The sequence below is a fragment of the Lipotes vexillifer genome, unplaced genomic scaffold, assembly GCF_000442215.2.
Source record: "Lipotes vexillifer unplaced genomic scaffold, Lipotes_vexillifer_v1.1 scaffold382, whole genome shotgun sequence".
Lineage (NCBI taxonomy): Eukaryota > Metazoa > Chordata > Mammalia > Artiodactyla > Lipotidae > Lipotes > Lipotes vexillifer.
The window spans coordinates 7627064-7643137 of NW_006780611.1; the positions used below are offsets into that span (position 1 = coordinate 7627064).

The window sequence follows — 16074 nt, forward strand, 5'->3', positions numbered from 1 at the left end:
CTGACTACTTACTATGTGTCAGATGGTCCAGGCTGGAAGACTGCAATGAACGAGACAGGTATATGCCTTGAGTTTACAAAGCTCCTGTTTCATCTAGGAAGAGACTTAGCACAAAGTGCACAAGCAAATAAATGTATAGTCACAAATTATGAAGACAACAAACAAGCAGGGTGAGACGAAGGAGACTAATAGGGCCAAGTCTACCTGCTGAGACAGAGGGCTGAGAAGGGGCCCGGTAAGCTGAGCCCAAGGCGTGAGAAGGAGCCAGCCTTGTCAAAAGCAGGGAAGAGGGCTTCCCTGGTGGCTCAGTGGTTGAGAGTCCGCCTGCCAATGCAGGGAACACGGGTTCGTGCCCCGGTCCGGAAGGATCCCACATGCCACAGAGCGGCTGGGCCCGTAAGCCGTGGCCGCTGAGCCTGTGCGTCTGGAGCCTGTGCTCCGCAACGGGAGAGTCCGCAACAGTTAGTGGCCCGCGTTCCGACCGCAAAAAAAAAAAAAAAAAAAAAAAAAGCAGGGAAAAGTGTTTCCCAAAGAGAGAACAGCAAGGGAGAACTCCCAGAGGCAGGACAGGACTCCGCATGCTCAAGGAACTTCAGGTCAGCAGTGTGGCTGGAGCAGAGCCACATTGTGTAAGGTTTGGGGGACCTGGTAAGAGGGCCGCTCCTCATCTGAGATGAGACAGTGTCGCTGGCAGCCTCGCAGCCTCATCCAGGGTAATGGTCAGGGCAGGCAGGAAGACGGGGGTATGGGAGGCTCTCCCAGCCTTGCCCCTAACCTGGAGCCTACCCTTAGGTTGGTGGGTGAGGGTCTCCTTCTGCTGTAGCTGCTTGGATCCTCTCAAGTCACTAGGAGAAGCTCTCTGTGATGGGGTGAGGGGGTCCCTGGCCCACAGCCGGCCTCCCTTGCACCCTTCCCTGAGGACCTGGGGCTGGAACAGGCAAGCTGACCAGCTGACCTAGGTCTGGGATGGGCCGTGAGCCAGGCCTCTATCAGCCATCTGTCCACAGATGTGTGCTCCTGGACCTTGGGCCTCCAGCCTCCTCAACCCTTAGTGCTCACCTCCGCTCTCACCTTCTGAGCCAGGCTGTCCCTGACCACCTTGGCCAGAGGAGCAGTTCTCACTCACTTGCTATCACATTATGCATGTGATTACTGCTGCTTTCTCAGCAGCAGTGCCTGAGGTGATCTGTATCTGTTTCCCCATTTCCTGTTGGTCCCCCTTGCTGTAGCACTAGCCCTCATGCACAGCAGCCCTAACAAATACCTATTGACTTTCTGTACTTTGCTTTTGGCTCAAACCAGAACAGAGAGCAATGTCCTGGGATGCTTTGTTTAGGTCCCTTCTAGAATCACCATCCCCGGTGGTCCTCAGCTATGCCTCTGCCTCCGTGGAGGGCATTTTTTAAAACATATTTATTATTTTTTTAAATAAATTTATTTATTTATTTTTGGCTGAGTTGGGTCTTTGTTGCTGTGTGCGGGCTTTCTCTAGTTGCGGCGAGCAGGGGCTACTCTTAGTTGCAGTGTGCAGGCTTCTCATTGCAGTGGCTTCTCTTGTTGCGGAGCATGGGCTCTAGGCGCACGGGCTCAGTAGCTGTGGCACGCAGGCTCAGTAGTTGTGGCACATGGGCTCTAGAGCACAGGCTCAGTGGTTGTAGTGCATGGGCTTAGTTGCTCTGCAACATGTGGGATCTTCCCCGAACAGGGCTCGAACCTGTGTCCCCTGTATTGGCAGGCGTATTCTTAACCACTGTGCCACCAGGGAAGCCCAAGGACAAAGTCCTTTTTGAAGATGGAAAGTCAGATAGGATAGGAGCAGGTTTGTGGGGGAGAGACGACCAGGAGCGCCATTTTGGCCCAGGTTAAGCTTGAGTTGCCAAATGGGCATGTGAGCAGGTAGGTTTGTAGACTGCGCAGGTGAGTCCGCCAGTTTAGAGGTGGGTGGAGGAAACTGGGAGGTGGGAAGAGGATCCGGGTGTGTGAAGGAGGAGGGAGTGATCAGCTGGGATAAACGCTGCCCTTGAGGACTGAGAATTATCACTGGATTTGCCAAAGTGGAGGCCATTGTTGACCTTGAAAAAGCAGCTTGGGTTGAGAGGTAGGGCCAAAAACCTGACGGGAGCAGGTTAAAGAGAGTACAAGAAGAGAGGATTTGGAAACAGCAAATGCAGATGACTCCTTCAAGGGGTTTTGCTGGTTAAAGGGAGCAGAAGATGGGGCAGTAGCTGGAGGGAAAGGGGGCCGAGAGGGTTTTTTTTTAAGAAGTGAAAAAAATTTTAATTGCTTTTTTATTTTTATTTTTTAATTTAATTTTATTTATTTATTTATTTATTTTTTGCAGTACGCGGGCCTCTCACTGTTGTGGCCTCTCCCGTTGTGGAGCACAGGCTCCGGATGCGCAGGCTCAGCGGCCATGGCTCACGGGCCCAGCCGCTCCGCGGTATATGGGATCTTCCTGGACCGGGGCATGAACCCGTGTCCCCTGCATCGGCAGGCGGACTCTCAACCACTGCGCCACCAGGGAAGCCCTTAATTGCTTTTTTAATTTGAATTTTATTCAGTTTTTAATTTGAATAGGTAATATGTTCCTATGATCCCAAACATCAAAGATTCTGAAGGGCATTTGAAAAAAAAATTCTCCTTCCTACCCCTGTCACTCTCCCACACCCCTCAGGCATTCAGTTCCTTGCCCTGGAGACAGCCAGCGTAATTAGTCCCAGAGCACACACTTGTGCACGCGCGCGCACACACACACAGTATTATTTTTCTCCTTTTTATATGAATAGTAACATCCCATATAGACCACTCTGTGCCTTGCATTTTTTAACAATATATTCTGAATATCATTCTATCTCAAGACACAGAGAGCATTTGCATCCTTTCTCATGGCTTTGCATTATTTCCCTCTATGGTACACCATGTATATTTTTTCATCCAGTCTTCCACTGATGGACAATCATTTGAGATGGGTTCTATCATTATCTCCATTTTACAGAGAGGCAAGGAGGCGCTGAGAGGTTCACCGGCTCCACCATGGTTGCTAGCTAGTGAGCTGCGGCGTGGGAACTCCATGCCCTTAACCACCACTGCTCTCTCCTCATCCTCCCGGATTAGTTTCCAACCCTATTTCTCCTTCACTCCTACACTCTTAGCAATTATTTTGCTCTCCTTTTGTTCGTTCAAATAGCACATATTTACAAGCGCTGACCTTGTGCCAGGCACAGGGCTAGGCCCTGAGGATGCAGAGGGACAGGACAGAGAAGTCCTCTGCTGTCGAGGGGCTTGCAGACTAAGTCTTTGTAAGCTACCTCAAAGCTTCTGTGGAAGGACGCAGAGAATTAATAAAGAAGCCTGGTCCTTGTTTTAACTAATGAGGAAAGCAATCGTGCCAACAAATCACTGTTGCAGTCCTATGAGCTGACTACTATAAAAAAGCCTGGGAACTCTGCAATTCTGGCTTCATCCCCTGAGCCTGGCCCTCTTCCAGTTTCCCATCTCAGTGAAAGGCCTTAGGCATTGGCTCTTCCCACTTCCGTCCACAGGTCCTCCACCCTATCTCTGAGAGCACCCCCTGAAGACCTCTGGACTCGGCCCAACTTTGCTCTCCATGGCTACCAGCTTGCTTGGGTCTTCTCTTTCAGGGGCCACCCAGTAATTTCCTCCCTGGTGTTCTTGTCTCCACACCAGCCCCTTCCCATCCTCTGTCCCTCCAGCTGATGTGTCACTATGTCATTTCCCGGTTCTGACCTAGAAGGTGCTGCCCTTGGGCTAATGTGGTGGCAGCATAGCCCAGTGGTTAGGATGATCATGGGCTCTGGAGCCTGAATCCCAGCTCTGCCACTTATTAGCTGTGTGACTTAGAACGACCCACTTAAACCCTCTTTGCTTTAGGTGAGGCAAAATGAGATGAGATAAATGACGATGAGATAAATTAGAAAACAATGGTAATAGCTCCTACCTTATACAGCTGTCTTGAGGATTAAAAGTTAATGGATAATATAATAATAAGGCCCTTGTGATCTGGACCCTGCCTAGGTCTCCAGTCTCACCAGTTTTCATCTCCCCTATAAATTTTTGGATCCCTGAGAGAGCATCAAATCCTCTGGCCCCGCCCTCCCTCTCCTCCCTGCACCCCCTCTGAGCTGAAGCTGGGCCTGGGAACCAGTTCTTCTTCCCCACTGGATCTCTAACAGCTGTAAAATAGTGTGTTGGGTGAATGAATGAGAAAGGTATTACATTTGGGTTCCAATGGATGAGTAGGAGTTTTTCAGGTAAAGAAGTGTTCAAGGGCTTCCCTGGTGGCGCAGTGGTTGAGAGTCCGCCTGTCGATGCAGGGGACGCGGGTTCGTGCCCCGGTCCGGGAAGATCCCACATGCCGCGGAGTGGCTGGGCCCGTGAGCCATGGCCGCTGAGCCTGCGCGTCCGGAGCCTGTTGTGCTCCGCAACGGGAAAGGCCACAACAGTGAGAGGCCCGCGTACCGCAAAAAAAAAAAAAAAAAAAGGGTTCAAGGTTGGGCTATATAAAATGGCTTCCTCCATCCTTCGGGCTGGAAACTCCCAGTGCCAGGAGGACAGAAGGGAGGTGAGGCTGGAGAGGAAGGCTGGGTTTAGTCCAGAATTTCTGCGTGGACAAAAGATATTCATGAAGGGAAGGCTTTTGTGACCGTGTGGGGGGTCAGTTGCAGGAAGGACTTGAGGGCAGGAGCTGGGATGTGTGGTGGCTAAGCTCCAGGGCAGCAATGAAAAGGCCCTCAGGGCAGTAGCTGTGGGAATGGAATGAAGAAGGAAAATTTGAGAGATATTTGAGAGGAAGAAATAATGATCTCCTAAATACTTTTTAAAATTTTATTTATTTATTTATGGCTGCATTGGGTCTTCGCTGCTGCGTGCGGGCTTTCTCTAGGTGCGGAGAGCAGGGGCTACTCTCCCTTGCAGTGCGTGGGCTTTTCATTGCGGTGGCTTCTCTTGCTGCGGAGCACGGGCTCTAGGCGCACGGGCTTCAGTAGTTGTGGCACGCGGGCTTAGTTGCTCCACGGCATGTGGACCAGGGCTCAACCCCGTGTGCCCTGCATTGGCAGGTGGATTCTTAACCACTGCGCCACCGGGAAAGTCCTGTCACTGAGGTTTTTGTTTTGTTTTGTTTGTCCCAATATATTATTACTTTTCAGTTGAGATGTAATCTGCCTAAAATCAAATGCAAAGATCTTAAGTGTTGAGCTGGATGGGTTTTGACAATTATATACAAATATATACAATTATGTACATCTCTGTAACCAGCCGCTAAAAGAGGATACAGAACATTTCTATCATCCGAGAAAGGTCCCACCAGTCAATTCTCTCCGTTTCCAGAGTACTGTAGGGTCTAAGCATACTGTGTTTGCGTTTTGAAATGATCACTCTGGCTGCAGCTTAGAGGACGGCCCGAGGCCAGCAAGGAGAGTACTTACCGGCTGGGCGAGAGATGACTGGATTGCACCGAGGTCGCCTAGCAACCTGAGAGCGTTGTCGGAGGGTTGACAGCTGCGCCGGCGGCAGGCAAGGCCCCACCCGACCCTACACCACCCAGGCCCCTCCCCCGCCCCGCCCCGCGCACGAGCCGGTAGACAGCTCCGCCCCGCGTCGGGGGGCGGGCCGAGGATTCTTATTGGTCGGTCCTCCGGAAGCTACCGGATTCGGAGTCTCGCCTAAAGTCTAGCCGCCGCTGGGTGCGTGTGGGTTCGCGGTGCGTGGCGGTGGCGCTTGGCGAGGGCTGTGTGTGGCTGGCCGCGCACCCCTTCCGCTCGACCCCGAGACCCTGCGGCTGAGCCTCATTTTCCTCTCTTTGTAGTAGCGGAGCACGCCCCGCACGGGACACACCTACGGTGCAGCCCCATTGCTGGCCTGGGGGCTGGTCACAGCTATTGGAACGGGACGGAGCGGGCTCGGGGATCCCCACTGCCCCAGGCCCCGGTGCGTGACTGACCCACCCGTTCCCAGAGCCCCCCGCGCAGGCCGGGATGTTCGTCCTGGTGGAGATGGTAGACACCGTGCGGATCCCCCCGTGGCAATTTGAGAGGAAGCTCAACGACTCCATTGCCGAGGAGTTGAACAAGAAGTTGGCCAACAAGGTACTGGGTCCACGGGGTCGCGGGCAGGCCTTGGCACGGGAGGGCCCAGCACTGCCTACCCGACCGCTGCCGGCCTGGCCATGCCAAGCCTTGGAGTTGGGCAAATAGCGTAACGTCTCAGAATTCGGTTTCTAAGCCTGTGCATGGGATGGGGGTAATCCTTAACCCACTAGGATGCTGGCAGGAATCAAAAGAAAAACTGGGTTTGAAAAAGGCCTTGTAACTGGGAATTGCTAGCGTCCCCACTTCCAAATTACTTTGCAATCTAGGGCGAGTCCTTTACCCCCTCTGGGCCTCAACTTCCATTTGTAAAATGGAAATAATAATTGCTGTCCAACCACGCATTGTTTCTGTGAAGATGGATGGTAGTTTAGCTGTAAGGAGGTTTATCCATTCATTCCTGCAAAAAAATGTTTGTGCACCTTTTATGTGCCAGGCTAGCATGCCTTAGTGCTGGGTCCTCAGAGGCCTTCCCATGGCCTTTTCTGAAGCAGCCCTGCCTCTGCAGTTATTCTGTGCCATATCACTCGTTCCTTCTTAGCACTTACCACTCTTTTCTTATTTGTTTACTTGGCTACTGTTTTTCTCTTCCCCTCTCCATGAGGGCAAGTGACTGTTGTCTTCTTCCCCATGGTATCCCCCATATTTAGCCAGAGTCTGGCACAGAGTAGATGTTCCATAATTATTTATTAAATGAATAAAACAGACAAGCTTCTGCTCTGTAGTGTGGTGGGGAAAGCTGATATGGATGAGAGACTCCCACAGTTGAGTGTGTGATGAGAAGTTGAGGTAAATATTATGAGAACAGCTGTTCACAAGCCTGTGGAATGAAGGAACTTCACCTACAATGAGGGAGACAAGAGGGTTTGCTAGGGAGGTGGTGCTTGAGCTGAGATCTGGTGGTGAGGAAGAACTAACATAGGGGATTTGTTTTTTTTTTGGGGGGGAGGTTCTGGGCAGAGAGTAGAGCTGTGCAGGAAGCAGAAACAGCATGTGCAAAGGCCCTGTGGCAGGAGGAAATATCGCATCTATCATGGCATGGACTGTTTTTCTCTTTCCCTCTCCATGAGGGCAAGTGACTGTTGTCTTCTTCCCCATGGTATCCCCCATATTTAGCCAGAGTCTGGCACAGAGTAGATGTTCCATAATTATTTATTAAATGAATAAAACAGACAAGCTTCTGCTCTGTAGTGTGGTGGGGAAAGCTGATATGGATGAGAGACTCCCACAGTTGAGTGTGTGATGAGAAGTTGAGGTAAATATTATGAGAACAGCTGTTCACAAGCCTGTGGAATGAAGGAACTTCACCTACAATGAGGGAGACAAGAGGGTTTGCTAGGGAGGTGGTGCTTGAGCTGAGATCTGGTGGTGAGGAAGAACTAACATAGGGGATTTGTTTTTTTTTTGGGGGGGAGGTTCTGGGCAGAGAGTAGAGCTGTGCAGGAAGCAGAAACAGCATGTGCAAAGGCCCTGTGGCAGGAGGAAATATCGCATCTATCATGGCATGGAGGGGCTGGTGTGGCCTGAGCGCACAAAGAGAGGAGAGGCTGGAAAGTGGTGGGAACCAGGTCATACAGGGTCTGCAGGACTTCATCGAATAATGGTCTTCATCTGTAGAACAACAGGAGGTGGTAGGCTGAGAAGGAGAGAGCCGGAGGATGATTGGCTGGCTGTAGGCAGGAGGCAGGTCCCTTCCATAGAGCCTGAAATCACAGAAGGTGGAGTGTACAGACCTGGGGATTTGTTGTTGGTGGAGAGAACTCATGGAGTCCTTAGTGGATGGTGTCTGATTACTTTGTGAGGTAAAAGGAGAAGGGGCCTCTAAAGGACAAAGAGAAAAGGTGTGAAAGTTATAAGAAAGGTATATAGTCCTTCTGTAATGCAGGTCCTTCTCTGACCTGTTCAGACAAATATTTCTTTTTTTCTGGCCACGCTGCGAGGGTTGCAGGATTTTAGTTCCCTGACCAGGGATCGAACCCGGGCCTTCAGCAGTGAAAGAGCTGGACTGCCAGGGAATTCCCAGACAAGTATTTCTGTATTGGAGTCATTGAGTCATTTGAGAGGAGGCCACACAGAAGAGGTCCAAGGTCCAGCCAAGGGCACACATTTCCCTGTGCTTCCAAAGCCAGCCGACTCTGCCTCATTGCCCTGAGGTCAGGCCAGGACTCTGAGTTCTCTGAGCTTCTTGCTAATCCTTGAACAGTCCTGCAAGGTCTCTAATTGGGAGGTGATGACGCTGGTGTCAGATAAACAGACACCAAGCGGCTAGTCCTTTGCAGCATCCTGGAGTGGAGATGGGTCATGGGATGTCCTCTGCCTGTTCTCTGCCCAGTTTCAGGGCCTCCTATGTGTCACTCTGCCAGCCTCAGTCCCTGTGGCCCCGTCTGTGTGTCCGAGACTTTGTGAGCAGAACAGCGATTAGCTGTGGTCTGACACTTTAAACTGTGAGCTCTAGTATGGAACTGGGGCCTTGGAAAGTGTAGGTTTAACCAGGGGTTCCCCACCACTGATCCTTATTAGTAATGATAATGATCCTTGATTGGTGATTGTTATTTCTAGCAGGTGAGCTGGCTACTGAGCTAGGTACTTCGCAGCTGTTCTCTTGATTTAACAACCCCACAGCCTGGTATGTCATTTTTGCAGATGGGGAAACTGAGGCTCAGAGAAGTGACCTTGGAGGTCGCACAGGGAGTGGTGGAGCTGGCATTGTAACCTGCATCCGTCATGTCACCAAAGACCTTGTTCTTTCCAGAGCTCAGCATCCTCCCCGAGTTCCTTACCTCAGGCAGTGCCCCAATGCATTTCCAGCTGTAAAATGGGGATAATCATACCTGCCTGGCGGGGGGGTGGGGGGGGGGGGGGGTGGATCTTAGGAGAGACTACGCAGGGAGCTGGGACTCGAGGTCACGGGCGGTGTACACGGATGCCCACAGGTCGTGTACAACGTGGGACTCTGCATCTGCCTGTTTGACATCACCAAGCTGGAGGACGCCTATGTGTTCCCGGGGGACGGTGCATCACACACCAAAGGTGGGTGCCCTCCTTCTGGGCACTGGGCTTCTTGGGGCTCAGTTTTCTGTAGGGGGAGTCCTGGTCAGGGTGTTGGGAGACCTGGGGCCTAGTCCTGACTCTGCCAGGAATTTACTGGGTGACCATGGGCAGAATCTTCCCCTTTCTGGGCCTCAGTTTCCTATCTATAAGAAGGGGAGGTAGACAAGGTGATTCTCAAGGCTTCTCCAGCTCTGAGATTGTGGCTCTGTGTCTGTGTCCCCTTTGGTCTTGTGTGTTATATGAGCCCTGCTCTGCCTGGCTCTCAGGCTGCTCGGGTAGGGTGGGTGGACAGATAGTGGAAGACAATTGGAGTAGGCATTGCTAGCTTAAAAGTGGGGAGAGCGGAGGGGAGCACAGCTGCCCGTTGGATCTTAGGAGAGACTACGCAGGGAGCTGGGCCTCGAGGTCACGGGCGGTGTACACGGATGCCCACAGGTCGTGTACAACGTGGGACTCTGCATCTGCCTGTTTGACATCACCAAGCTGGAGGACGCCTATGTGTTCCCGGGGGACGGTGCATCACACACCAAAGGTGGGTGCCCTCCTTCTGGGCACTGGGCTTCTTGGGGCTCAGTTTTCTGTAGGGGGAGTCCTGGTCAGGGTGTTGGGAGACCTGGGGCCTAGTCCTGACTCTGCCAGGAATTTACTGGGTGACCATGGGCAGAATCTTCCCCTTTCTGGGCCTCAGTTTCCTATCTATAAGAAGGGGAGGTAGACAAGGTGATTCTCAAGGCTTCTCCAGCTCTGAGATTGTGGCTCTGTGTCTGTGTCCCCTTTGGTCTTGTGTGTTATATGAGCCCTGCTCTGCCTGGCTCTCAGGCTGCTCGGGTAGGGTGGGTGGACAGATAGTGGAAGACAATTGGAGTAGGCATTGCTAGCTTAAAAGTGGGGAGAGCGGAGGGGAGCACAGCTGCCCGTCTTGGGGAGGTGGCTGGTTGGGGGTGGGAGACTTTGAGGGACACCAAGACCTAATGGTTAAAAGTGTGGCCTCTAGGTTTAAATCCCAGCTCTGCTACTTACTTGCTGTGTGTCCTGAGCAGAACATGTAACTTCTCTGTGTCTCTGTTTCCTCTTCAGTAAAATGCAGTTAACAGACTTTATTTTTTTATTTTTTAACAGTAGACTTTATTGTTGTGAGAATTACTAAGTTAATATGTACAAAGCTCTCAGGACAGGACCTTGGCACAGAGCGAGTGTTTGACAGCTCATCGATTTGAATTGTTTCTCCGATGCTGTGGGTCAGCTCTTTGGTGGTCTTCTGGGCTGGCTTGGCCAGGGCTGGATGGTATAGGGTGGTCTCATGTGTCTGGTGGTTGACAGACTGGTTGGATGGGGGGCTCTGGCTGGGTTTCACGGCTCTGCTCGGTGTGGTGTCCTCTTTCAGTAGGTAGACTGGGCACCGAAGCACAGATGCTTATCAGGCCTCTGCTTATATCCCATTGGCCAGAGCAGGTCACATGGCCGAGGCCAGAGTCTAAGGATGGAGAAGGGCTTCCTCTGGATGGGAGGGGCTGCGGTCACATTGGCAAGGGATGTGCACCCCCGATGGGAGGGAGGAGTAGAGGGCGGGTCACCTTGAGGAGAGGGCTCAGGGAGGAAGCGGGGTGTTCTCTCCCCTGCCTGGACAAACCAGATCAGAAGCAGAGGGCAAGGGTGCCATTGAGGTGGTCCGGGGCTAGTCGGGGTGCAGGCATGCCTCTCGCCGTCTGCTGGGTGCTCGCCCGCCTGCCCCAGACCCTCTGAGTCAGAATCTCTGGGGAGGGGCCTGCAGGGATTCTCACACAAGGCCACGTTTCAGGAGCCCTGCCCTGGCCCATACTGGGGGCGTCAGCCTCAGCACAGAGATGTCCGAGCATTCCAGAATGTGCCGTGAGGCTGCCTGGTGTGTGTCCAGGAATCTAGAGACTTAATTAGTTCTCACGGATGTCATCGAACTCTGTGGAGAGCTGCGTGTGGGGACCAGGACGGTTTCGTTAGCAGAAAGACCAGTCAGTGATGTGGACACAAGGCCATGAGGGCTCTGAGCCCAGTCTCTGTCGTGGGGCAGGGGCCTTGCTGTCCAGGAGACAAGTGGTCAGGGGACCAGAACTTCAAGAAAAACTCAGAGGGACTTCCCTGGTGGTGCACTGGTTAGGAATCCGCCTGCCAATGCGGGTGACACGGGTTCGATCCCTGGTCCGGGAGGATCCCACATGCCACAGAGCAACTAAGCCCGTGAGCCCCAACTACTGAGCCTGCGCTCTAGAGCCTGTGACCCACAACTACTGAGCCCATGTGCCACAGCTACTGAAGCCCGCGCGCCTAGAGCCCGTGCTCCACAACAAGAGAAGCCACCGCAATGAGAGGCCCGTGCACCACAACGAAGAGCAGTCCCCACCCACCACAACTAGAGAAAGCCTGTGTGCAGCAACAAAGACCCAACGCAGCCAAAAATAAATAAATAAATAAAATTTAAAAAAAGAAAGAAAACTCAGAGAAAAAAGTTAAATATGAGGAAATTCTGTCCATTCATTTGGTTGTATCTGCTGCTTGGTGTAGGACTTCACTGCTGGTTTTCTTATCCACCCTGCTTCACCCTGGGTCCCCTGCATTCTTGGGAACGAGGCACAGGAGTAGAGCCCAGGGTTAGGCCTGTCACACAGACCCGGAGTTGAATTCTGGCTCTGGCCCCGCTTCGTGGGGACCTCAGGCATGTGACTACCTTCCTCAGCCACACTTTCCTCATCTGTAAAATGGGGTTAACGCTCGCGGCTACAAGGCTCTTCAGGGCCCGTCGAGCATCGCGCAGGGTGAGTCGTTAGTCTGTGGTGGGGATCGGTGGCCAGGCTTCGAGGCTGAGCACGAGCCCAGGCCCCCCTCCTGCCACTGCCTCGCCAGGGCTGTGGCCAGGGGTGTGCTGAGCGGGGCTCCGCAGCGGGCCTCTGCCTTCGCTTAGAGGATTATTCATTTGCCAGTTGCCTTCTACTTCTTTCTATTTCTCCTTCTACTCAGGCCAGATTACTTTACCTGTCTCTCTGAGACTCACTTCTGGAAAAACGGTGTAATGATAATGGTACCCGCCTCACACAGCCCTTGCAAGGAATAAACGAGAAAAACCACGGGAGGCCTTTGGTCCGGCGCCTGGCACACAGTAGGTGCTCACGACATGTTAGGCTTTGTGACTGGTGACACTGGCCCCGACTAGCCAGCCTTATCCCTTGTCACTTAGGGTACCTTTCCTTCGCACCAGCCCTGTGTTCTCTATGCCTGCCAGGCCGGCTGGACCCACCTCCTTCCCCTGCCTCTGGCTGAACTGGGGCTCCGCTCTGGGCTCTGGAGCAGCCTGTCCTTGTGCCCACCGTTTGCTTTGCTCTTTTCCCTTGTTTTTTAAGTTGTGATAAAACACATATAACATAAAATTTACCATTTTTAGTGTATAGTTCGGTGGCATTCAGTGCATTTACATTGTTGTGTGGCCATCACCACCATCCATCTCCAGAACTTTATTGTCTTCTTTTTTTTTAACTTATTATTTTTAAAATTTTTATTTTATTTATTTATTTTTTATTTATTTATTTTTGGCTGTGTTGGGTCTTTGTTGCTGCGTGCGGGCTTTCTCTAGTTGTGGCGACCAGGGGCTGCTCTTCGTTGCAGTGCGTGGGCTTTTCATTGCAGTGGCTTCTCTTATTGTGGATCATGGGCTCTGGGTGTGTGGGCTTCAGTAGTTGTGGCACGTGGGCTCTAGAGCACAGGCTCAGTAGCTGCAGCACACAGGGTCAGCAGTTGTGGCTCATGGGGTTAGTTGCTCCGCGGCACGTGGGATCCTCCCGGACCAGGGATTGAACCCGTGTCCCCCGCATTGGCAGGCGGATTCCTAACCAGTGCACCACCAGGAAAGTCCCTTTATTGTCTTCTGAAACTGAATCTCTGTCTCCACTAAACAACAGTTCCCCATCCCCCGCCCCCCAGCCCCTGTCCACCACCATTCTACTTTCTGTCTCTATGAATTCGACTACTCCAGGTACCTCATGTGAGTGGAATCATGTTATTTGTCCTTTGTTGAAACTCACCATATCCTGAGGCAGCCCTACGTATCCTGGGACAAAGTTTGCTCAAGCCTACAACTAAGAACGGGTCTTCCTCTTCTTACTGGTCCTTCAGACCCATCCTTTTTGACTTTCCAGTCTTCCCACCTACAGGCTAAACATCCCTAGAACTTCAGATGGGGGTCTTGGGAGGTGGACCGCAACATAGCACCATCCCAGCTGGCCCTCCAGCTGGTCTGTGGCCTCCTGTTTTATTTTATTTATTTATTTATTTTGGCCACGTGGCATGTGGGATCTTGGTTCCCTGGCCAGAGATCAAACGTGTGGTCCCTGCAGTAGAAGCGTGGAGTCTTAACCACTGGACTGCCAGGGAAGTTCCTTCCTTTTTTGTTTTTTAATTGAGATATAATTCACATACCATGAAATTCACCCTTTTAAAGCATACGGTACAGTGGCTTTTAGTATATTCACCAGGCTGTGTGACTATAACCACTGGCTAATTCCAGAACATTTTCATCACCCCCAGAAGAAACACCGTACTCATTAGCAGTTACTCCCCGCTCTGCCAGCCCCTGACAACCATTAATCAACTTTCTGTCTCTGGATCTGCCTATTTTGGACGTTTCATATGAATAGAATCATAAAATACGTGGCCTTTTGTGATTGGCTTATTTCATGTAGCATAATGTCCTCAAGGTTCTTCCATGTTGTTGCATGTGTCAGTACTTTATTCCTTTTTGAGGCTGAATAATCTTCCATTGTATGGATATATCACATTTTGTTTATACATTGATCTGTTGTCAGACACCTGGGTGGCTCACCATTTGCTTCTGGATGTAATTGTTCCAGCCTTGAGCTCCCTGGGCACAGGATCATGTGTCGTCCTGCCCCTGCAAGCCCAGTGCCCAAATCGGGCCTGGCACAGACCTGGCAGAGGCTCCGTGGGGATTTATTAAAATGAACTGACATTGGGTCATACAGGGGACAGGAGTTTTCCATACTGTGCGTAAGTGACATCTGCCCTCATCTACCCTCTCCGAGGTCAGCATGCGGCTCTCCCATCTTAAGAAGGCTCAGACGGCTTGTATTTGTCTCCTCCCAGGGAGGGAGGGGCACCAGCTGCCTCCTCTCCTTTTCCCACGCTTTCCTGCCTGGTGGAGCCATGGGGAAGCAGCCTGGTGGGGAGCTGGGGGCCAGGTGGACCCTGCTGTCCTTGGGGTGAGGCTGCCAGACCAGGCAGCTAAGGGCACTGGTAGCAGAAGCCTGTGTTTGGGGATTAAACCCTTTCTGAGGAAGGCAGATTCAACCCAGTGTTCCTGTCTCATGGTTCAGAAAGACTTGGAGTTTCCCCTTGGCAGAATAGCTGTGTGACTGTGAATGGGTAACTCAGCCTCTCTGAGCCACTTGCGCATGGTCACACTGGGGAAGCATGACATCTGACACAGGTGGATCGTGATGGACACTGGGCGACTGCCAGGGGGCAGCCTTATGGTTATTTACTAGCCCTGGCGGAATTCAGGCCCTAGACACCACCTTTGGGGCTCGGTGGACACCCCGTGTGTGTGCGCGCGTGTGTGCAGGGCAGGGGGCAGGCGCTCAGCAAGGGGCAGCAGTGATGGAGTGATGGCTTCTGCCAGGCTGTGGAGTCAGAGTCTGTGATGTGGGCACAGACCTTACCTGATATTTTTCTTGGGGTCAGGTGAGTAGGAACCACATAGGACGGGACCTGAGAACCCACAGAGGCATTTTTGCTGGTTTATCGGCTCTTCCCCCACCCCAAATTCCAAAGCATTTTTAGCGTCCTGTTCCCGGTCAGAGCTGTGCCTGGGGCAAACTTTGCCAATCAGCGGGAGACGCAGGAACTTGTTTCCAAACCTGGTTCTCTTTGTCAGTTGCTTCTGCCCTCGTTAGAATTTAAAGGAGGGAGGCTGGGCTTTCCTGGTGGCCCAGTGGTTATGAATCCACCTGCCAACGCAGGGGACATGGTTCGAGCCCTGCTCCAGGAAGATCCCACATGCCGCGGAGCAACCAAGCCCGTGCACCACAACTACTGAGCCTGTGCTCTAGAGCCCGCGAGCCACAACTACTGAACCCACGTGCCACAGCTACTGAAGCCTGCACATCTAGAGCCCGTGCTCCACAACAAGAGAAGCCACCACAATGAGAAGCCTGCGCACCGCAATGAAGAGTAGCCCCTGCTCACTGCAACTGGAGAAAGCCCGCGAGCAGCAACGAGAACCCAACATAGCCAAAAATAAAAAAAATAAATTAAAAAAAAAAAAAAAAGAACAGCAGCCCGGTAATTTTAAAAATAAATAAATAAATAAAGGAGAGAGCCTGGAGGAAGGCTAGAATTGACTTTGGAGTCATTGCTGGCCCAGAATCTGAGCTCAGGTGTGACTGATGGATTTGGGAATGGAGCCTCAGCTCCAGGGCCGCCGGCCTCTCACAACGGGGGCCAAGTTGTGGCCTTGACGGGGACGGGGCCGAGGGTCCCTCCGGCTTAGCTAACAGGTCTAGGCCCACGGGCACTTGGCGTGGACTGCTGTGTGGCTTCTTGGTGTCGCCACGGGGTCAGCATGCTGGTGAGTGAGAGTGGACACTGGAAAGCACAGGCCACCCCAGCTGGAGCAGCCTTTCCTCATGGCCTGCTCATCACCGACACGCTTTCATTTCCAGTTCACTTTCGCTATGTGGTGTTCCATCCGTTCCTGGACGAGATTCTGATTGGAAATATCAAAGGCTGCAGCCCGGAGGGAGTGCACGGTAATGTTGGCCCTGAGTCCTCGCATGAGACCCGGGAGCACGCTGGGGGCAGATGGTGGGGCTGGCCCGCCTCCCTTTAGCTTCTGTGCTGGGCCGTGTGGTCAGGGGAGGGCTCACATAGGGAA

The 16074-nt window shown here is 52.3% G+C and overlaps 1 protein-coding gene across 2 annotated transcripts in view; it reads left to right on the forward strand.

The window, feature by feature from the left end:
- Positions 1-5975: 5975 nt before the first annotated feature.
- The window catches only part of POLR3H (RNA polymerase III subunit H), a 13510-nt gene continuing 3411 nt past the window's right edge, over positions 5976-16074 (forward strand). Inside the window, exons 1-3 of one of the 2 annotated variants that reach the window (XM_007453971.1) lie at positions 5976-6107; positions 9041-9137; positions 15863-15949. In XM_007453971.1, the coding sequence (XP_007454033.1) occupies positions 5997-6107; positions 9041-9137; positions 15863-15949 (295 nt within the window). In that variant the 5' untranslated portion in view covers positions 5976-5996. The remainder of the gene's footprint in view (positions 6108-9040; positions 9138-15862; positions 15950-16074) is intronic. The other variant, XM_007453970.1, reaches the window with a different exon arrangement.